The sequence below is a fragment of the Suricata suricatta genome, chromosome 4, assembly GCF_006229205.1.
Source record: "Suricata suricatta isolate VVHF042 chromosome 4, meerkat_22Aug2017_6uvM2_HiC, whole genome shotgun sequence".
In the NCBI taxonomy this organism is placed as follows: domain Eukaryota; kingdom Metazoa; phylum Chordata; class Mammalia; order Carnivora; family Herpestidae; genus Suricata; species Suricata suricatta.
In genome coordinates this window covers 10,586,272-10,610,174 of record NC_043703.1, presented here as the reverse complement: position 1 = coordinate 10,610,174, position 23,903 = coordinate 10,586,272, and the positions used below count along the sequence as shown (strand labels likewise).

The 23,903-nt window shown below is 38.5% G+C and overlaps 1 protein-coding gene across 4 annotated transcripts in view; it reads left to right on the top strand.

Moving 5' to 3' along the window:
- PCCA (propionyl-CoA carboxylase subunit alpha) overlaps positions 1-23,903 on the top strand; it is a 403,439-nt gene that overhangs the window by 283,950 nt on the left and 95,586 nt on the right. For 3 of the 4 annotated variants that reach the window (XM_029936479.1, XM_029936480.1, XM_029936478.1), the window contains one exon: positions 20,806-20,904. In XM_029936479.1, the coding sequence (XP_029792339.1) occupies positions 20,806-20,904 (99 nt within the window). Of the gene's footprint in view, positions 1-20,805; positions 20,905-23,903 lie in introns of those variants that run through there. The other variant, XR_003907575.1, reaches the window with a different exon arrangement.

Sequence of the window (23,903 nt, the reverse complement as noted above, 5' to 3'; positions counted from 1 at the left end):
TTTTATATGCATCTTGAATTACTTTTGTGACACAGACTAACGGGAACACTTCATTCTGACCTCATCCTTCAATGAATAGAAATTATAGAAGGCACAATATGCAGTGTGTGTGATTACTGATTATTTTTCAGGTAACCTTTTACAGCTGCCTGCTCCACCTCCTCTTTCCCCCTCCTCCCGCCCCTCTCAAGCTCAAACAAACCAAAGTATATGTGCGGAAGCAAAAGGAGATAACTATTGTTACTGAATATTATATTACTTTTTTGATTGATTTGTTGCCAAAAGCGTGGCTTGGTGCATATCATAGCAGTTTAGGCTTAAACTTAAGACAAAATATTAATTGAATTTATGGATGAACAACAAGAAGTCTGGGATTTGCTTCTAAATAGTCACAGAGCCAGTTTGGGGAATCAATGGGAAGATAGGTAAGACAAGATGTGCTTTAAGGGGTTAAGTTTTGAACTAGGGTGATGGAAATATGGGGGTTGTGAAGCTGTTCTTGCTGTTTATGTCTGTTCGAATTTTCCACAATAGAGGGGTTGTTGTTTTGTTTGTGTAATATGCTCTGTGACCTCGCTCCCTATTTTTATAAGCTCTTTTATACTTACCAGTTCCTTCCCAGTGACTGCCTTTTTAAAAAAAATTTATCTAGTTTGAGACAGACAGAGCACGAGTGGGGGAGGGGCACAGAGAGAGGGAGAATCCCGAGCAGGCTCTGTGCTGCCAGTGCAGAGCTGGACGCGGGATCCAAAGCCATGAAACTGTGAGATCATGACCTGAGCCAAAACCAAGAGTCGGATGCTTAACAGACTGAGCCACCCAAGTGCCCACCAGTACCTGCTTTTTAAAAACTTTTCTAGTTCCTTTTATCAAAAATGACTCCTCTAAAGTGAGAACTGTATAACCTAATGAGCTAATCTATGTGATCGTGTACAAATGAGTTAGTTTCTAAGCGGTGTGAATTTTAATAGGAGCTTTTAAGACACTTTCTTAATGTTTGTTTATTTTAGAGAGAGAGAGAGAGAGAGAGCGAGCGAGAGCGAGCGAGCGTGAGCGAGTGCATGAGCCGGTGAGGGGCAGGGAGAGGGAGACACAATCCAAAGCAGGCTCCAGGCTATGAGCTGTCAGTACAGAGCCCGATGTGGGACATGAACCCACCAACTGTGAGATCATGAACTGAGCCACCCCTAAAGATACTTTCTTAATTGAACGGAATGACTGTTCAGGTGGAATTTTTAGTCACTAAACTGGATCCTTATGCCTGTTCTGAGTTCCACCCTTCACAGAAGGGTTAACAATTTTAGGTATCATGTATGATTGATCTTAGCTTTTTTGCCCAGAGATAATAAAGTGTTTTCCTCAGTAGAAATATTTTCTACTGTGACATTTTTTAGTTGAGTTAGGAGAGGGTAGGACTGTATTATTTAGCTTAAGTTTGCTCACGTAGATATTTCTGCGTGTTTTTGGTCCACTCCCTATCCCCAAATAATTTAGAATTACCTGTGTTAAAAATAAAGTCAAGTCTTCCTTAGTTCAAAGCGCCCTTTGCGAAGGGGTGTCAAGGCTTTTGCTGGACAGTTCAGTGCCACAAAGTTACTGTATCCCTTCCTTCTGTCTACTGGTTATTACATAGATGAGTAGTTGATGTAAATGTTGTACTTTGCTGTCGATCCAAGTCCACTTGAAATTTATTATGATCAGGGAAGAGTAAATTTTTTAGGTGTTTGTAATGCCAATCCTTGGCTAGTAGGAGATGCAGAAACCAAGATTTTTCAGACTATTGTGACTTTTTCTATGCTTCTGGTCTATCCTGGGAATTGATAGGAGTTGATCCTTATTTCAAAGAAGAGCTGCCTGAAGTAGTTCAGAATTTTTAATAGCTTTCTAAGAAATTAAACTATAAGGTATTGCTATTTCTGTTTCGGTTTGAATCTGAAATAGGTCTTCAGGCATGAATGCGGTTTGCTCATTAGTTCCTTATGCTGTTATTCCTGGTTGGTGTCCACTCTTCCCTTTCCTTTTTAGCTTTCTCTTTGGCCATGATAGGTGGATTGTTTCTGGTAACTGCTACCCAAACTGATATATTACATTAGCCATGAACCTTTTCAAGGCTTCTGGAAAAGTGCCAGTTTTCATCCCCTTTTGGTTTGGTAGCATAGTTTTAGAAATAATAGAATGGTCTTCCTTTGTTCGTAGCAATCAGAATGAAAAGGATTTATCTAACAATTTGAATTTGTGTGGACATGAAAGCGAACCCCTAGAAATGGGATAGAATTTTAAGTGGCATTTTTGTTTTGAAATTCTTTCTTCCTCTCTTTCTATAAATGAGCTACGTTAAATATGTGTGCATGTGGGGGGGGTTCATCTTTCATATACTAGATCCTATCTAGATTTTGTATCCTAAAAGGGCCTAATGGAGTTTTTTTATGTAGCTGGAATAACTTTAATCTGCTGCTCTAAGCATATGTGGATTTTTAAGTACAAGTATTGCCAACAGTTCATAGGACATTATGACTAAAAATACTTTTACTTAAAAGTTACTTTGTTAGTCTTACCAAAAGGGAGTTTTATTTTATTTTTTTAAATGTTTTATTTATTTTTGATACAGAGAGAGACAGAGCATAGAGGGGGAGGAGCAGAGAGAGAAGGAGACACAGAACTGGAAGTAGGCTCCAGGCTCTGAGCTAGCTGTCAGCACAGAGCCCGATGCCGGGCTCGAACCCACGAATGTGAGATCTGACCTGAGCCGAAGTCGGAAGCTTAACCGACTGAGCCACCCAGGTGCCCCCAAAAGGGAGTTTTAAATTAGAACTATATTTTCCTATATTTTCATTGGTCAACAATCTAAGATTAAAGCTACTTATCTGAATAACATGCATTAAGACTATGGAAGCATATCATTATGGTTTTGTTCGCTTTATGTTGTGATATTTCAGTTATAAACATAGCTTTGGTAGCTTTCTAGCTACCAAGAAATAAACAAAAGTTATAATAAAAGTTATAAATAAAGTTAGGTTTTCTATCTTACTGAATTCAATAATTTTTATTTTTAATACAATAGATATTTATCAAAAATCCATCAGTGTTCAACATCAAAGCACTGTGCTGTCTCTTAATGAGGCACATGAAAGAATAAGGCACTAATCCGCCCTCATGAGCTTCTGGTTTAGTTGGGAGGTTTTGAGATCAATTCTCTACTGATGTGTAAAATAAGGCATAGTTTGATAAGTGCATAGGAGGTGCAGAATGTTACAGAAATTCAAGGAAAGGGAAGACTCCATCCATTAGAGTAGGGGACCAGAGGGGGTATATATAGGTGGCTTTGGTGGAATAAGACAGAAAGTCAAGAGCAAACTTAATACAGTAATAGCATACGGAGCAGGTAATGAAGAATGGATGGTAGAAGTCTGTTAGGCTGAGTTGACCATTTCAAGTGTAGGAAATAATAGGAGTAAAACTCATGGAATAGGGCCTGTGCATGTTTGTCAAATGGAAGAAAAAGAGGAAAGAAAAGTCAGAATGATAGATTGCTAGATCAAGAACATTAGTATAGAGGACCTTGAAAACCACATTGAGAAGTTTACATTTTATTTGCTAAGCAACCAAAGGCCAAGAAAGAGTTTGAGCTGAGAATACTTGTAAGATAAAGCTACATCTGTAATTGGTCAGTGAAAGTAAATAGAATTGGTCAATGCTGAGAGAGCTCTGGGAAGGTTTTCTATTTGGATGGGTTGCTAATAGGAAAATAAAGAGAAAGGGAAAGAGTTTGTATTTGAGTGGTGGATAAGAGAATTTGGGCAGATAGACTGGAGAGAAGTCAGCAACAGTGGGAGGAGCAAGGGTCAAAAAAACAAAACTACTACATGGAATATCTTTTGGAACAAGTCTGCTTCTGTCAAGGCCGCTTGTACTGTGACTCAGGCTGTAAACCGTAGCTGCCTGTGGCCACCTTGGCCTGATACTTAATCGGCAGCGGGGACTGGAATCATTGGGTACGGAGTATGACTATCCAAATAGCTGGCCTGACTTAATAGTCTGTGTTTTTAAACTTTTGACTATGGAAAAACCTAAAGTAGGCACAAAACTGAAAGAAAAGTACAATGAGTATCATGTGCTATTCTTGTGTTATCTCTGCACACTTTTTAAAAATTTCTGGAGTATTTTAAGGCACATTCTACATACACATGCTGTCAATTGATAATCCTTTTCTATTTTATTAAAAATTTTTTTAACTTTTACTTATTTTTGAGAGGCAGAAACAGCGTGAGTGGGGGAGGAAGAGAGAGAGAGGGAGACACAGAATCAGAACCAGGCTCCAAGCTCTCAGCACAGGGCCCAATGTGGGGCTCCAATCCATGAACCCCAAGATCATGACCTTAGCTGAAGTCAGATGCCCAACAGACTGAGCCACCCAGGAGCCCCTGATGATCTTATTAACAAAATTTTTTTTAGTTTGTTGAGTTGCAGATCTGTCAGTATCCCAAATTCCCAAACCCTTGTACACCAGGTCATCTAGTACACTGTCCATTTGTTTTCTCCAAAGAGAAACCTATTTCTTTTGAAATGTACATTAGTGTCAAATCACTTGACCTTTTTAGTTAAAGCACTATCACATTCTTTTTCTAATATATATTGTAAAATATATTTAAGGGAGATGATACATATATATGAATGTTGGACAGAGAAAAAAAATAGCAGACTTATTCATTAGGTTGATAATGAAAAGCAGGTTTCTCACTGTCAGAGAAGAGAGTGACAGCTAAGGAAGGAGGAAGGCTAGAATGTGCCTGGCGGTGTTGGATGGGAATTAGAGGGATCAATATGATCTCATGGTTTTTTGTACATAGCTACAGAAACAGATTTAGATGGACTTACTTAGTATTATAATGTTACAGTAGGCAACACCTCATTGTTATGAGACAATATATACCATGTACTTCATGGTATGATGCTGAAGAAAGCACAGTATTGCTGCTGTGTTGTTCCTGGTAAAAATGCATAATCATGAGGAAACCTTCCAAATTCAGGGACACTCTACCAAGTCACTAGTCTGTTTTCTTCAAAAGTGTCAAGGTCATGAAAGATAAGGCAGAATTAAGAAACTGGTCCAGCTGGACAGAGACCAAAGAGACATGACAGCTAAATGCAGGAGCATAAATTAGATCTTGGACATACCTTAAAGGTTAAAGGGCATCATTGGGCCAATTTCTGGTTGTTTGAGTAGGCTTGTGGTTTCAGTGGTAATATTGGGTTGATATTAACTCCCTGATTTTGCTGGGTTGTACTGTACAGAGGGGTGTCCTTGTACTTGGGAATGCAGCTGCACTGGTAAGGGGGCTATAGGGCATCATAACTGGCAAAAAAAAAAAAAAAAAAAAAAAAAAGTTACCTGGCCAAAACTATTAGCAAGTAGGGAATCTGAGCTTGATGTACTATTGCTGTAATTTTATGTACATTTGAAGTTACTTCACACAAAAAAAGGAACAAAGTAAAAGAAAATACTTCCAAGATCATTCATTAGAATGATGGAAATTGTACTATTTTCCTGTTTTATGTTAGAAGCATAATCTCCATAAACCCTACTTCTTACTAGTTGGGTTATATCAATGGTTTCTAGAGCTGGTAAGCTCTCCTAGTGACTCTTTCCAAGTGTGTTTTCTTAAAAATTGTAATCAAGTTGATAGATTTTTACTAGGGTTTTTCGTGATCTGTAATTGGGACTTACTGAGTAAAAGGCTGGTTGTTACTTTAGTCACTGGATGGATTTGGTGAGTAGTTCTTGGGCATCAATTCCTGTATCTCATTTCTCACCTGAGAATAAAAAGGGTGTTTTTTGTTGTTGTTGTTCATGTTTAGAAAACTTTCTCTTACTAGATTTACAATTCATGAGAAGTTCTAAGGACATAAACTATACAGTAATTCTTCTGGCAGTAAATTTGCTACTACAGTTTTAATATTCAAACATAAAACTATCAAGTATATGTTATTGCAGCATGAGAGAGATAATAAATATCTTCATATATATATATATTAGAAATCATATCACTGATGGCCGCAGAAGCTAAAAGAGTGCACACCTGGGGGGTACTCCTTGGTAGAGAGGAGCATAGAAAATAGAATGTCAAGTATATTTGTTGCTAGCCCAGAGAAATGAGCTATTAGGGCAAACTCGTGTCTGAAGGGAGAAGGAGAATGCTAAACAGTCACAGGTAGATCAGGTGAAGGAGGTGGGGTTAGGAAACAGCCTGCTGCAGGTGCAGTGTATGGGAATTTAGGGGGGAGGGGGACTTAGACCTATTACTGTGCAAGTTCCGTAGTCCACGTGGGTCCTGCGTGGGTGAGCCAGCAGCTAAGGTTATGGGGTTTCGTTTTGTGGGGCAGGAGGGTGTCTGTGGGAGTGAGATACACAGGAAAAGCATGAGAGATGCTAATAGGAATCAGATGAAATGAATAAGATAAAAATGAGGGGCAGTTGAGCATCTGACTCTTGATTTTGGCTCAGGTCATGATCCCAAGGTCGTGCAGTCTTGTCCCCGAGTCAGGCTCTGCACTGGGCATGGAGCCTGCTTGACATTCTCTCTCCCTGTGACCCTCTTCCCCACCTGCGTGCTCTCTCTTAAAAAAAAAAAATGGAGGAGACGGAGGAGGTATTAATGGAAGAACAAACAAAAGGTTTGTTGAAAAGTGGATTCAGAAGAATCATTACTGTGGGAGGAGGACATAGTATCGCTACATTGAACTTCTACCAACAGCCAGCATTTGTTGGGGGCTTATTATGGGCCTGGTACTGTTCTAAGTGCTTGCCTTTATTTCTCCAGCATAGATTTAACATTTGAGGGTACAGATACATGAATAGTTAGGCAGCTTGTGAACCTCAGGTTCAAATACGGGCATACTGACTTCTGATGACAATGCTGCATAAGAAACACAGGATTTACCATTATTTAATAGGTTTGGTAAGAGAAGTAAAGGCAGTTTCACTTGCTCCTTGTGTTAAACTCATCTACCTTGAGTTATTCATTACGCTGTGATATAATTTACAGTATTATCTGCAGACAATGACCTTATCACACCAATCCAAAAGAAACTACTACTATAATTAAAGTGTGGGCAAAATAATGTAGGATTTTTTTAAAACCATACAACTGAAATTACAGTTGTTACTGATCAATTAATGAGGCGATAATTAAAGAGAAACTAGTCAACCTGGCTGATTGTAGACCAGTATCTAAAATTTGTTATTGCAATTCACATCCTTTGAGATATATTTAACTACATTTATAACACATGCATATTTAATATAATCTTTTGTGACAGATTAACAGATCTTCACCATCATCATTATGTCTAATCCCTTTTGATGTTTTTGTCATTATTACATATCTCTTTGGGACAGAAATAAAAGACTGTTTCCAAGGTGTGGTGGTAAAGAAGAAACATAAAAAATGGTCGTCTGCTTTTGTTTTCAGAAAGCAAGCATCTCATTTCCCCCATGGAAAGGCAGTAGAGGCATCAGAACTGTATTTTGGAATAATATTTTAGTAAATAGGAGAGCAGGATAAAGAATACCTACCCCCCTTTTTAAAAAAATTTTTTTAATGTTTTATTTATTTTTGATACAGAGAGAGACAGAGTATGAGAGGGGGAGGGTCAGAGAGAGAGGGAGACACAGAACCGGAAGCAGGCTCCAGGCTCTGAGCTAGCTGTCAGCACAGAGCCTGACGCGGGGCTCGAACCCACGAACGTGAGATCTGACCTGAGCCGAAGCCGGAGGCTTAACCTACTGAGCCACCCAGGCGCCCCCCTACCCCTTTTTAATGCTAACTTTAAAAATGTTTTATTGGGGCGCCTGGGTGGCTCTGTCGGTTAAGCTTCCAACTTCGGCTCAGGTCAGATCTCACATTGGTGGGTTCGAGCCCTGCGTCGGGCTCTGTGCTGACAGCTAGCTCAGAGCCTAGAGTCTGCTTCCGGTTCTGTGTCTTCTTCATTCTCTGCCCCTCCCTCTCTCATGCTCTATCTCTGTCTGTATCAAAAATAAATAATAAAACATTAAAAAATGTTTATTTATTTTGAGAGAGCACGAGCAGGGAGGGGCAAGAGAGAGAAGGAGAGAGAGAAACCCAAGCAGAGATGTCAGCAGGCTCCGCACAGAGTGCTGGGCGGTCTCACCAACCATGAGATCATGACCTGAACCGAAATCAAGAGTCAGATGCTTAACTGACTGAGGTGCCCCATGAATATCTACCTTTTTTTGTGTCACTTTAAGATCTGTATTAAGATTTGCTATGCTTTATATTAAAATGTTAGGAATCATTATTATAATTGAATAAAAATGTTTGAATTAGTTTTGTTTTACCTGAGAAGTTCACATTGAAAGAAGTAACTTAGCAAAGTTATGAAATCTAAATTTTAGGAGAATTATATGCTTTTAATGTCAGGATCTTCAGAATTTTTTTTAAAGCTTATTTGTGTTTCAGATATTCAGCAGCAGTGTATGTAGGAGTCAGTGATCTATCATGGTGGTAGATTGTGGTAATATCCCAAAGTAATTAACTGCATGGCCTATAGATTCCTTTGTTATTGAGGACTGTTGGATATACTTCCTTGATTTAATATAGTGAATAATCATAATTTTGTGAGCAGTAATTATGAGATAAGAACTAAAGAGAAACAGTAAGCATCTTTATTTCTAGAATAGTCTTTCAAAGTATAAATAAGCAGTAAGTGTTTGCTACCTACAAGAATCATACCTTAATATTTAGATTATATGTATTACTTTTGCTTTTGACAGTCATGTGAATTTCAGTGAAATGCTCTGAGAATTGCAAGATAATGGCTTCTATAGCTTATATAATTTATATGGTTTTTTTAATTTCCTTATATGTGCAAGAGGAGGAGGAGGAGGAGGAGAGGCTTAAGTTGGAATATATTTTTCTAAGAATTTTCCAGCCTGCTAGTCAAATCAGAAAACCACAGATCTTCTTCCACATTTTGGGAAGATTGGTAATTTTTAAGATATGCTATGAAAGCCTATTAAGTAGACAGACACTAGACATTCCTTTCTGATAATTAGTTGTAGTGTGATCAACAAATCTTTTTTTATCCTTACTGTTATTTTCAGAAATAGAAACAAAATATATGACTGAAATCTTTTTTAAACAGTGATATGAATACCTTGATTTTTATCTTAGATCTAATTCTGCACAATGCTAATCTTAACACTTGATGACGAAAAAAGAATTTAAAATTTGTGTATAACAAGATAGAAGAATTGTAGGGTGAATCAGACACTTTATAGTCCATATCTTCCCCAATTTTTATTATTTTTGGAAAAAATTTCTGGCAGATATTTTGTTTTGTAAGTTTTACATTCCTTCTATTGAAAAAACATGTTTAACAGGTGCCTACTGCCATGGAAGCTCTAACATTTGTGTCATGAGGTATCTCCGAGGAAGTGCTTTTTTTTTTTTAATGGTAAAGGATGTAAGTAATCTCTCTCAAATGTCAAATTAATTTTGGGTGTGTACTTTCTTTTTCCCTTATGATTACGTAGATAGGAAAACTGAATGTTCCAAACAACTCATGGAAAATATTCCACATCAACATTATTTTTACCATAAATGCAGTTAAATGCTTTTAATGGAGTACAGAGTTACCAGGTAGATTGTTAAATATGACAAAACACATTCTTGAAATTGGAAGGAAATCATGTTTTGAAATGATGTTTTAAACATAAATATTACTATGAGCAACTTAACAAATCCTTTCTAGGTGGGAGAAACTTTGCAGAAAACTGTGTTAAAATGCATTTTGTTAATTCTATCTACCACAGCCTCTGTTTGTTTTTTTTTTAATTTTTTTTAATGTTTTATTTATTTTGGGTACAGAGAGAGATAGAGCATGAGAGAGGGAGGGACAGAGAGAGGGAGACACAGAATCTGAAGCAGGCTCCAGGCTCTGAGCTTGCCGTCTGCACAGAGCCCGACGCGGGGCTCGAACCCACAAACATGAGATCTGACCTTAGCCGAAGCCGGCCGCTCAACCGACTGAGCCATCCAGGCACCCCACCATAGCCTCTGTTTAATTTGATCTTAAAATATTGATATGTTTAAGTTTATTTATTTATTTATTTATTTTGAGAGAGAGCGTGAGCAAGGGAGGGGCAGAGAGAGGTGGGTGGAGAGAGGATCCCAAGCAGGCTCATTGCTGCCAGTAGAGAGCCTGATGCAGGGCTCAAACTCAAAAACTGTGGGATCATGACCTGAACCGAAACCAAGAGTCAGTTGCTTAACTGACTGAGCCACCCAGGCACCACAAAATATAGATACTTTAAATAGAATGTAACCTATAAATGATTATAGAACACCGAGATATGATGTTCTCATACTCAGGATTGCAGTATTACACATCGTTTTTGGAGTTTGCCCTCTTCAAGAGCTGACAGGACCTTTATTTAGTCATTCTCATTCTCTTTTTTCCTCTTTATGTCTGATTTTGTAAATGATCAGCTTTATGTTTAAAAGGGACTATTCTGCCTAATCGAAGGTTGGGGAAGTGTGGTGTGTCGCAGGAGTCCAGGTGAGAGGCAGGTGCGGGTACAGGTAAGGTGGGTGTGGTGAGGATGGAGCGAAGTGGGGCTGTTTCAAAGTCTCTCCAGTCATCCATACTCTTCGATATGATCTCTCCTCTTCCTCTCAACCCTTTCCATGGGGGCCCTGTATGTCTTGCTTCGTCATCCACAAACTGCCCTGTATCTTCATTTTCTCTGAACATTCTGCCACTTATTGGCCTTCACAGAAACCTGGAGGTTTTTCTCTCATACCACATGCACCTCTGAGGTGGGAAGGGAGACTGTTTTTTCCCCTTGGACCATTCTAGACCACAGTCCCCTCCTTCTTAGAAAATCCTTGTTCTTTGAAGTTCACATCACCCAGCTTCATCACTACCTCCCCTCTGACTTGGAAACCTTTAAGTTCCCTTCCCTGCATTTGAAGGCTAGCAACCAGTTTATAGTCTGTCTGTCTGTCTGTCTCTCTTTCTCTCTCTCTCTCTGTCTCTCTCTCTCTGCCTCAATACAATCGTTAGTTCTTTTAGTTTCTCTTCATCCATTGATCCTACCTGTTTTTCCATTCTTCATCCAGCTTAGATACGCTGCCATAGTAATTTGCTTATAAATACCTGTAACTTCCTCAACCTGTTTATTCTTCCATCATTCTTAAACTTGGATGAACCCAGCCTCCCCCATTCTCAATGCCTGCATCAGGGAAAGTACCTGAGTGTTGCTGGGGAGAACCACATGCCAAGGGCAGATTCATATCATTCCACATCCATGATGCCCTACTGTGGCTGAGCAGCTGACACCGGGTGGCAGTTGTGCTGTTTTTCTGATAAGCTCATCCCTCTCCTTTTTCTTTAGCAGCTGTTTCATTGCCTCCGTATTCACAGTTTTCACTTTCCTCCTCCAGTTTATACTATTCCTGAGCGCATCCCACTTCTCCCCACTGCCAACAGTCTAGACCTGGTCACCATCATTTTCATTTTTGCTTCATCTGATTCATTCTTCAAGCTGTAGCCAGACTGATGTTTAAAAATAAAAATGAAGGTGTCACCCTTCAATTGGACTCCTTTAGTGCTTCCCACTGCTCCCCCTGTATCTGGGTGCCATGCTCATCTGTGTTTTCTGTGCTCCACACACTGGTTTCATAGGAACTAAGTTCTTTCTTGCCTCTGGGATTTTCTTTTTCCATGAGATTCCCTCTGGGATATTCCCTCTGGATAGTCCCACCCACACATTCGCTCACTCACTGCTACCAACTGGTTTCTACTCACTTTTCAGCCCTTAACTTAAAGATCACCTCTTCTGAGTGGTCTTCTTTCCTCTTCAAGAGTAATAAGAATTAAGAAGAGAGTATACAATTACTGAAGAAGATTTGTGACCTTTCAGAATAGTTTTAGCAACCAATTTGTAGGTTATGGAAAAAGTTACATGGGAGGAAAATGAGTACGGAGTACTTGCTCTAGAACCTGTCAGAAAAAAGGAGAAAAGTAGTTTGGTGCTTGGAGGGCATAGTGGGTCAAGTGCACATCTGTGAAAATGTGGAAGGTAGAGGGGAAGCAGCTGGTGTGTGAGGTATCAGAAACGGAAAGAAGGTAGTTGATGATGCCAAAAAAATAAGAGAATTTATGTCTTGTGGCTTTAATTTTGGTAAAGAGGAGGTCATCTGCCAAGAGTGCAGGTCAGAATTAATATGATAATTAATGTAAATTTGGTGCGCTTGAGTCCTAGGTCTTTTTAAACTAAAGATATGAAATCTTTGTCTCAATTAGTGTTTCTAAACAGAGATTTGGGTCTTTGGGTTGTTTTTCAAATAGGGTTTTAAAATAATTTAGAATATTCTAGTGTTTTCATAGTGCTAGAACATTTCCACACTATTGTCTGCCTTGAAAGGGGTGAAATTTTATTTGAACCCCAGAGTATTATGTCATTTGTCATTTTACACTTGATCTATTTTTTTTAATACCCACACTGAATTTAGCTTAATTTATTAGCTTTCGTTTGTCATAGGAAAAATCTTAAAACCTTCCAACCCCAAACATAGGTGCTCAAGCAAAACAAAATCCCTTTCTAATTATTAGAATTTGCCATGTCTGAAATTAACTATCTAAATATATCTTTCAAAAAAGGGCTTTGCAACCATACTACTGTAGAATTTTAGCCTCGAAGAGATCTTCAGCCATTGCTCCTTCAGGTCCCTCATTTTCAGATAAGTAAGAGTTGATACAGAGAGATTGTCCAAAATACACTGTAAAATTGGGTTTTGTAGATGAAACCAATAAATCTATGACCAGAGAAATTGAATGAGTATTGCTGTGTTAACGAAAAAGTTTTAGAAGAGTAGCTACTGTGTAGTATGTGCCTGTTAGTGAACGGTATAAAGTGAATATTGACTTTATGCTGCCATGAGAGAGGAAAAATAGGCCCTTATACTTTCCTCACTTTTAAAGTTTTTAGTATATGATATACAGGGCAAGTCTTGAAAATATGAATAGATTTGCAGTAAAAAGCAAGCCTCCCTTCTCTCCCTGTCCCTCAGCCTCTCCATTCCTCTTAGACTTCTGCACATTAAACACACACACATGTGCGCGCACACATGCGCACACACACACACACTTAGAAGATTTTTTTTCTTAACAAATGAGAGCATACTGTATATGCTATTTTGTATTTTCTTGGGGATAGTTTCATATCAATATATACAGAGATCCCTCCTTTTTAAAAGAAGGGGTTCTAAGTTCTCATAAACTTTTATAAGCTACAAGATGTGTTTCTCTGATATAAAGACATCTTGGCTGGGTATAAAATTGGGGGCAACATTTTCGTTTTTAGTACTTAGACACATTGCTCCATGGTCTTATGTATCATTTTTGCCATTGAGAAATTAGGCTGACCTGAGGTTTTTCCTTACCTGTGTATGATTTCTTGGTTTTGCCTAAATAGAACATAAATTTTTCTTTATCTTTGAAGTTCATAAACAACATCATTCTACAAATTTAAGGTTTTATTTATTTTGAAAAGTTTTAACCTATTGTATCTTTGAATTTACATTTATTCTTTTTTCTTTGTTAGCCTTTCTGGAAAAGTCCTTTGTATATTCTTTGGGTCCCACTTCTTGCTTTTTCATATCAATTGTCTTCTCTATAAGTTGTTTTTATATTGCCAGTCTTTTCAGCTTTATATGATTTCTCCATGCCCTTATCTTTCTTTTTAGTCACATTGAGTCTATTTTTGGTTGCTTCTTGAAGTAGCTTTTATCTCTATAATGTTATTTTTCTCTTCATTTTTTTTTCTGAGTTCTTCCAGCTTGATTTTCATTTCCTTCTGTTGTTGTATGATCTCTTCTTTGAACCTTTGTTTTTCTTCTTTGAGCTCATTTTTTAAAAGAGGAGTCATGTTTCCTATGGTCATCTTTGAGACTTTGCAGAATTATTTATCTGAACTCTTCCTGTGTTTCTTCAAATGGTTCTTCTTGTGTTATAATGCTCTTAATTTACCTTTTCCTCTTGATAAAAATATGTTCTGCAAACTGTATGCGAAGATGCAGTGTTGGTTATTTTCTGATCCTCATTTATGTGCAGTAGGGTAGGTGCTTGGATCCAAGCATGGGCAGCCCCTAGCTTTTCCTCGTTAGGCTTGTAATACCCTCTTATCAAATCTGTTATTTCCATTGTCCTAGATTTCACTTCCCATTAGTTTTTGGCATGGGAAGTATAGGGTGGGTCTTTATGTCAGCTTCGCGGTGTTGTAATAGTGAAATGCCACTTCCATCCCACATCTGCAGCTTTAGTCCCCCTTGGCTAAAGAATTAGGTATAAACTATACATGTAACACAGTAACGATTCTTCAGTCTATTCCTATATTTCTATGGTATTAAAACGTACAAATTTCCTCCTTCTCCTAATAGCTTATAAGTATTAGCCATCTAGATTTCACTCATCGAATAATAGCATCAATAGACTCATTGCATCTGCTGTTCCAAATTATGCCTCTTGGTGAAATCTGTTTATGGCTCGAGGCCTGAGAAGGCATGTGTTGGTTTTCAGGATGTTCTTTTCCTCATTTAAATTTTGAAGATATGTTTCATAATTTATGATTTGGAGCTATCATAGCTTCCTTGTTTCAGTTGTATAGTACAATTGCAAAAGTATGCTCAGTACTTGCCAGGTGTACAGGGGAATGTGGTTCCTGTATGTCCATCATACGCACTCTTCCTCATAAGCCCTCTACCCTTTCTAGGAGGGGAGAGGGAGGAAACACTTGTAATCAACAGGATCTTGGCTCCTTTGGTTTAAGGAGCCAAGATATTTCAGGTTTCTTTTCCTTCCAGGTTCCACTGAGGTGTGGAGTGTGGGTGCAGGTAAAAGGGGCCTTTGGATATGTGGTCGGATTGGCTCATAACTATTGAGGTGAGGAGAGCAGACCCACATTGTCTTTACTAGGCTTTGCTGCAAGGATTGGACTGGGTACTGCCAGGTGACAATTCATCCTTCTTGGCATTGAGGAGGCCTCTGCCACCCATAATCACGGCTACTGTTTGCCTGCAGCCATGGTGTCCCTTGTACTGTGTTGTCTTTTGCCTGACCCAGACTTCGTTATCTCACTAAGATACGCAGAAACTTCTGGATTCCTATTATGATGTGCTTGGGTCATCTTTCCAGCTTCTTCCTCAATCAGTGCTGTTCTGTTGCTTCGTATACCACGTTAGGATTGCCATGACACCAAGTACTGGGCTTTAGTAGAAGCCTGCAGCCTCTCCTAGACGACATTCCAGAAATAGACCTCCAGCCCAGGTAGTTTTAGGGTCCCTGAAACCTGTCAGAATGTTTTCATCCATCTCCTTTCATTGCTGTCTCCTATCGGTTCCCAAGAATCCATGCAAAAAGAAATGGGGAGGGGTCTGATTTCTGATATCTCCATCTTCCCTCTATTTTTCCTTCAGAGGATCCACAGGGACTTGAAAAGGACTTTTTCCCCCCTCATGTTTCTGTCTGGAAGGAACTTTCCTTCTGTCCTTCTTCACAAGTTAACGTTTATATCCACTCATCTAATAGCAGAGGATTCAGGGAGAGAAATTAATTTATCAGTAAGGATAGATAAAGGTAGTTCAGAAATAAAGTACCATTGTCAGTTTTCTCCCTCTGCTTTTGTTTTTAGAAAGTCAGATTTGCTGAAGTATAATTAGTATAAAATTTGCTAGTTGTATGGTTTTATTGAGTTTTAACAAATCTATATAGTTAAAATCACCACCAAAATCAAGATTTCAAACATTTCTGTCACCCCAGAAAGTTCCCTTATGCCCTTCCCTAGTCAAACTCATTTTCATACCCATAGCTCCTAGCAGCCTGATTTCTACCTTTTTCAGAATGTTCTATAGATGGAATCATCCTTTTTTTTTTAAAGGGAGAATCTCACTCCTTCCCTTTATTTATTTTCCTGCCTACCTCTTTATCTATTTTTTGAGAAAGAGAGAGAGAGAGACAGAGTGAGCAAGCATGAGCAAGTGGGGGAGGGGACATAGAAAGAGGGCACGAAAGAATCCCAAGTAGGTTCCAAGCTCAATTCAGAGCCTGACTCAGGGCTCATTCTCACAAACTGTGAGATTGTGACCTGAGCCTAAATCAACAGTTGGATGCTTAACTGGCTGAGCCACTAGGGTGCCCCATACTCATGTTCTATTGTACCCTTTTTTGCCAGCCTTCTTTCACTGAGCATAATGCTTTTCAGATGCTTAATGCTAATTTTCTGTTGTGTGGATATACCATATTTGTCCATGAATCACTTCATTGGGCTTTTGGGGGTTTTCTAGTTTGAGGCTGATGTAAACATTTTCCTGTATGTATTCTGCTACCATAAACAAGCTTCTATGAGCATTCACGAAGCAGGTCTTTGTCTGTATGTATCTTTACTTCTCTGAGGTTTTCTAAAGCAGGCCTCCTGGTTTGCATCCCCACCAACAATGTATGAAAGTTTCGATTACTTCACAGTTTTGCCAGCACTTAGTGTTAAGTATCAGTCCTTTTAATTTTATCCATTCTAGTAGGTATGTAACCCTATTTCATTATAGTTTTAGTTTTTTTCTAATGACCAACCAATGATGTGCTTGTGATCCATCTCTCTTCTTTGATGAAGTATCTGGTCAAATCTCTCATCCATTTTTAAGGAAATTCAGTTGGTTTTCCTATTGAGTTAAAAAAGAGAATTCTTGGGGTACCGGGGTGTCCCTATTGGTTAAGCCTATGACTTTGGTTCAGGTCATGATCTCACAGTTCATGAGTTCAAACCTCACATCAGGCATCTGCTGTCAGTGCAGAACCTGGTTGGGATACTCTGTCTCCCTCTCTCTCTGCCCCTCCCCTACTTATCCTCCCCCCCCTTTCTCTCTCTCTCTCAAAAATAAACAAACATGAAAAAAGAATTCTTTATAGATTTTAAATTCAAGTCCTTTATCAGATACATGTTTTGCAAATATTTTCTCCCAATTCGTGGCTCAACTTTCCTTAACAGTGTCTTTCAAACAGAAATTTATAATTTTGATGAAGTCTAATTCATCTGTTTTTTCTTGTAAGATTTGTATTTTGTGTGTCCTAAGAAATCTTTGCCTGGGCCAAGGTGATAAAGATGTTCTCTCTTTGTTTTCTAGAAGTTTTGTAGTTTTAGGTTTTACATTTAGTTTTCATTTTTTTGAGTTGGTTTTTTTTTTTTAATGTTATGGGCTAGAGGTCAGGATTTATTTTTTTGAACGTGGATGTTTATTGTTTTAGTACTACTTATTCACAAACTATGCTTTCCCCATTTAATGTCTTGGCGCCTTTTTTTTTTTTTTTTTTTTTTTTTGAAAATCAATCATTAATGTATGGGTCTCTGAACTCTCATTTCATTCTATTAATTCTTACGCCAGTATCTTGTTTACTGTAGCTTAATGGGAAGTCTTAAAGTCAAGTGGTATGAGTTCTCCAAATTTGTTATCTTTTCAAATTTATCTTTACTATTTTATATCCTTTGATTTTCTCTGTATATATTTTAGAATCAGTTATCAAAAAAGCCTGCTGGGATATTGATTGGAATTGCATTGAATAGGTAGATGAGTTTGGGAGAGAACTTATATCTTTTATTTCTTAATGATTGTTTCTGCTTTTTTTTTAATTTATAATACATTATTGTCAAATTGGTTTCCATATCTTAATAATACAAAAACTCTCTAAATTATGAACATGGTGTATATATCCATTTTTTAGGTCTAATTCTTTAATGTCTCACAAAATATTCCTTCTCACTTTTGGAAAGTGAAACCCCTCCCTTCTATTTTCCTTTATACTTATTTTTAACAATTTTATTGATATATTCATCACATACTATACATTTTAGTCATTTAAATTGTACAGTCCAGTGGCTTGTAGTATATTCCCACGGCTGTGTAACCATCACCACGACCGATTTTGGGACATTTTCGTCACGCCAGATAAGGAAGCCCGTGTGCTACCCCTCAGTCCTTCCGTCCATCCCCACATCCCTAGCTCAAGGCAACCACTAATTTATTTTCTTTCAGGATGGACTTTTCTGGACATTTCAGTATAAATGCAACTATATAATTTGTGTTCCTCTGACTGGCTTTTCAGTTAGCATGTTTCCAGGATTCATCCATGTAGCAGCATGTATCTGCATTTCATTCCTTTTTATTATCAAGTGATATTCTGTCACCTTTTGTTTAAACATCCATAAAATAGTTGACTTTAGGCTGCGGTAGAGTGGTTTCTCCTCTGCATGATTTGAGTATATTGGGTTATTTTCTCAATTCCCCCTCAGGTCCCCTAGAGATGACATTTGTAGTTTCATTCTGTCACCCCTATTGATTTAAAATTAATATCAGAGACAGATTTTAAATGCCTGTCATTAAAAATCTTTCCTCTAACTTTCCATATTAACAAGTAAAACTTTTATAATTGAACATTGACCTTTTTTAACCTTTTGAATTTAGAAACCATGTTAAAGCAAATATTTTTCTTGGTTTTAAAAGGTATTTTTAGCGCTTCCCATCTGTAAAACTATCTTTTGGGAGCTTCTTTTGGAACTCTTTCATTACATAAGGAGATATTTAATTTGGGAAGAATTGATAGATTATTTTATTTTTTAAATTTTTTAAATGTTTTATTTATTTTTGAGATAGAGAGAGAGACAGAGTGTGAGTGGGGGAGGAGCAGAGAGAGAGAGGGAGACAAAAAATCTGAAACAGGCTCCAGGCTGTGAGCTGTTAGCACAGAGCCTGAAGCAGGGCTCGAACTCGGGAACGGCAAGATCATGACGTAGGCCGAAGTCAGTTGCTTAACCAACTGAGCCACCCAGGAAGTTAATGGCTAATGATCTCGACAGATCATTTTATTTATTTATTTAAAAACATTTTTTTAATGTTTTATTTTATTTTTGATACAGAGAGACCAAGCATAAGATGGGGAGGGGGAGAGAGACACACACACAGAATCCGAAACAGGCTCCACACTCTGAGCTGTCAGCACAGAGCCCGATGTGGGGCTCGAACCCATGAACATGAGATCATGACCTGAGCTGAAGTTGGAGGCTTAACTGACTGAGCCACCCAGGTGCCCCTAGACAGATCATTTTAAAATGCTGCTCTTATCAAAGCCTTTCTGCTTCACAGATCTTCATTGCCTAGGTTTTTAATAGTACATAACTTAGGAGATAACATGATTATCTGACCTTATTTTTAAAACTCATTTAAGGATAGTGGAGCCATTAGAAACAGGAGTAGGGAAGAAGTGTTCAGGACCTACAATGACAGGAATATTGGTTGAGACTTTTATATGTTAATTTTTTAAATATTAGAGCACCCTGACTGTTCGTACCCTGGAAGCCTGCTTCAGATTCTGTCTCTCCCTCTTTCTCTCTGTCCCTCCCCTGCTTGTACTCTGTATCTTTCTCACTCAAAAATAAATAAACATGTGAAAAATTAAAAAATATTGTAGCACTTTTACAGATAGAGTTTTACCGTATTATAGTTTGGTAACTGAAGTTGAGACAGGTTAAATACTCCAGTGTAGTAAGCGGCTCTAACTTAGCCAAACAGCCATGCCAGGTGAGACCCAAGCCGTTTTTCCCTCTGCCCGGTTACTGAAATGTGTGTGTTCTATGGACACGGAGGCCACTGAGCCCAGAAGCACAAGTGAGTGCATGATGGATGTCCAGTTGACGTTTCATTATGTAGCCAATAGCATATCTTTGCTTCTAGATTGTATGACCACACCATTGTGGAAATAGACATGTATATATATATACATAACGTCTGTATATATGTATATGGATACGGTTATTCTTCTAAATAATAACATCTGTGTACTTTTATTTTAATAAGTATCTTTTAAGAGAATTAAGAGAGAGAAGGAATTGTTAGGGATCTCGTGTCTTGACTTTGCTACAGTTTTATTTTGAAACTTGAACAAACATATATATCCTTTTCTTACATGGTTTACTGTAGACTTAAAATAATACTGTTATTTTTTCTAACTCTCCTATATAAGGCTTAGGGAATCAGGGAGTGAAATGAAAGAAATAAATTAACACTACTTTTTATTTTAGCTTTACTTTTTTTCTCACTTTTATATTATTTGGAAATTAGAATTTTTCTCTTAAAGGTATCCACTTTAAAAGATGATGAGTTTTTTTGGTTGCATCTTCATAAATGATAACTTGGTGAAATTTGTCATTTAAGATTGACAAAAATATGACAACTTTTGCAAAGTTCAAATGGACTTTTAATATTCAACACCAAAGAATTTTGCCTAATTAAAGCTTCAGTTTAATTAAGATCACAATGCACAGTCCTTCATTAAAATTAACACAGAAAAAGTTCTTTCTTGGTCCTTGGAGAGGATATTATATGCAAGCCCTGATGTGTGGGTTGCAAAATGTCACTGGAATTTATATGCATTACTTGTCTAATTGCAGTAAATGTAGCATGTCCAGGTAGGTTTAGAGTGAGAAGGCTGTTTGTTACTTACTGGAAGTCACTGGAAACCGCAGTACCCAGAGGCAGCTGTGCCCGGGTCCTTCACCTCTCCCCAGAGACGGCTAGGAAGACTCCTGTTGGACCCTGTCTCTCATGGCGGGAGCAGTAAACATGACAGGCTGTTGGGAGCCATCTGTTTAAAATGGCTGCTGCTTTGTATGCGGCAATGAACTTGAGATCAGTTTTCTGTCTTTCTTCATGGTAACAGTCTTATTTGGTGTCACAACAGGTGGAAGTTGATGGGTCGAAACTAAATGTGACCAGCACGTGGAACCTGGCGTCACCCTTATTGTCTGTCAGCGTTGATGGCACTCAGAGGACGGTGCAGGTAAATGTCCTGATGATTTACTTTGAGGGGTCCGTCGAGTCCTAAACCCTCACCAGCACCTGGGTGGTTAACACTGACAGAAGTGGCAGGGAGAGGCTTCATTTTATCCGTCTCATACATTTCATAGTTGAAAACATTGCTCTTACTTGAGAAGATTTTGAAGCAAGTCTTATTCCGAAGAATCAATGTTTTCTTTTTTCAGGTAATCCAGGAGTGTTAGTGTGTTATTATTTCCTATAAACTTTGTTGTACATAGAGCATCCTGCATGTTTTCCTAAAAACATTAGAAAATAGCCGTTTTTGTTGCCATTATGGGTTTTTCGTTATAAAATATGACTTTGTTACCTTCCTTTTCTGTGTAACTGACATTGTGTACTGTTAGATCAGCAGAAATGTGAGCTCTTCAGATGGACTTGCCTGAACACCTCGATGCCTTTTAAAAATTGAGTAATCTTGGGGCACCTGGGTCAGTTAAGTGTCTGACTTCAGCTCAGGTCATGGTCTCATGGTCAGTGAGCTCGAGTCCCATGTCAGACTCTGTGCTGACAATTCAGAGCCTGGATCCTGTTTCTGATTCTGTGTGTCCTTCTCTCTCCGCCCTTGCCCCACTCATATTCTGTCTCTCTCTCTCAAAAAAGAATAAACATTAAAAAAATAATAATAATAATAAAATTGAGTAATCTTAGTATATTAACCTTTCTTTTCCCTCCAAAATAAAATTTCCTATGTTGAGGAAATGACTTGAAATCCAGGGTTATTTGAATGTTCTTTGTCATCAGTGACTTCCATATTAAAGTAGACAGCTATGAAAAGAGATTCTGCCAGAGTTCCTTCAGCTCATATCCGAGTTGAGGTTTAGGGTTCCAGGGAAAACAAAACAAAGAACGCCGCGTAACATGTGATGATCACATGCAAATAAAAATCCAGACCATCACCCCTAGTATTAAACGCTCATTCTTTTTGTTGGTTTTTTTTTTTTACAAAAATATTTTTGTGTTCCCTTAACTTGACTTTGCACAGGAAACTGATTTTTAAAGCGTAGAAGAATCAAGAGAATCATAGATCAAGACTTCTCTATACCAGATTCATGTGTATCTCTGTTAGGGACGGAAACTTTGGGTAAATACTTAATGACTAAAGTAATTTCTAAGGCAGGCTCAATTGGTAGATTATGTTTATGGTTCTAAGAAATAGTTAATGCTCAGTAATGAGTCGTGTATTTTGGCTTTGGTTTTCTGGCTTGCCCCAGTATATTTACTCTCTCATATTTTCTTTCATATTCTCATTATGAGGTTAAGCACGTGGATACCCTTGGCGAAAATATTACTGCATAATTGCACACTACTTAGATCCATTCACTGTGTTTTCAGAAAACATAGTTTTGTAACATTTATTTATGTTTAATAGAATATGCTCCGTCCTGAATGTGCTGTGGCCAGGCATGCATTTTCTGGGCAGAGGACATAATATGTCATAATACGTCACCTGCCAGTAGTGAATAGAGAAACACAAAGTCCTGCTACCCAAATTGGTGTATCTGGATATTTTTCAGCTTCCTTCTCAGTGACTGTGCAGATCGGTAGCCTGATGGCACTTTTATATGTAGAGTTTCTAGCTAAACGAGTACTGGATATGTATTTAGAATAATTCCCAGAAATATTTTGCCTGTCATAGGGATACTTTTCGGTAAATCCTTTTCATTCTTATAAGTTGCTTACAAAGAAAAAAGACATGAATGTGAAATAAATGACCTCTCACGTAGACCCCCTGATGCTGGAGAAGGTCGGCACATCCAGTTAAGTACTATTTCATCAGAAAGAAAGAAATTCTTTCAGAGAGGTAAATGGTAGACTGGATAACAGACAAACTCAGTGACCTAAAACACGGTGAGAAAAGTTTTCCTTTCCAGAATAGATGAATTTTATTCACTTTCTATGGACATTAACATTCACTGTTGACTCTTTTTAGCTCTAGAATATAACGTACCAATGATACTAATACATAATGAGGATAAATAATACACAGGACTTACTGTGTGTCAGACACAGTTCTGAATGCATTGCATGTATTCATTTCATCTTCACAGCAACTGTGTGGAGTGGTTACTACTATTTATACTTGTGTCTGAGAGGCAGCTGAGGCTCAGAGAAAAGTAAGCGACTTCCTCAAGGTCACGTGGCTGATAGGTGTAGCCAGGCAGGCTTGCTGTAGGACCTGTGCTGGTAAGCATTACACTGGCTGAGGCAAGCTGAGCAACTTTTCTGTGGTTATAAAGCTAGGAAGAAGCTGAGCAGAGATTTGAGCCCTGGCACCATGACCCCTGAGTGTGAGCTTCTAACCTTCTAACCACTGTGCTCATAGCACTTTTTGATTTTCCCTTTCAGAGTTCATCAGAAAATAATGTACCTTTCCTTTATGCTCAAATTTAGGTATGCTTCAGAATCACCTGGAAGGCTTGTTAAAATTTAGATGGTTGGGGGGGCGCCTGGGGGGCTCAGTTGGTTAAGCGTCCAACTTTGGCTCAGGTCATGATCTTCCCACTTGTGAATTCAAGCCCCACGTTGGGCTCTGTACTGACAGCTTAGAGCCGGGAGCCTGCTTCAGATTCTGTCTCCCTCCCTCCCTCTTCCCCTCTCCCCCTACACTCCATCTCTCCCAAAATAAATAAACACTAATTTTTTTTTAAAGAAAACTCAGATGGTTGTTCCCACCCCCCAGAATTTACTCCCATTTACTAGGCCTGGGCTAAGTGTGCATTTCTAGTAAGTTCCCAGGTAATGCTGATTCTGTGAGTCCAGGGGAAGCAGACCGAGAACCACTGCTTTAAACCCTTGCAATCAGAGAATAAGCTGGGTATGAGGAGCAAAAGTGAAGGAAGTAGGAGCCAGGTCATTGGAAGCCTTGCCAGTCACATAGCGTGGCCTCTGCTTCGTCCTTGGCTGGTGGGACCCATGGACGAGGGTTTACGAACGAAGTGATGGTGTGGAGAGCATTGGGAG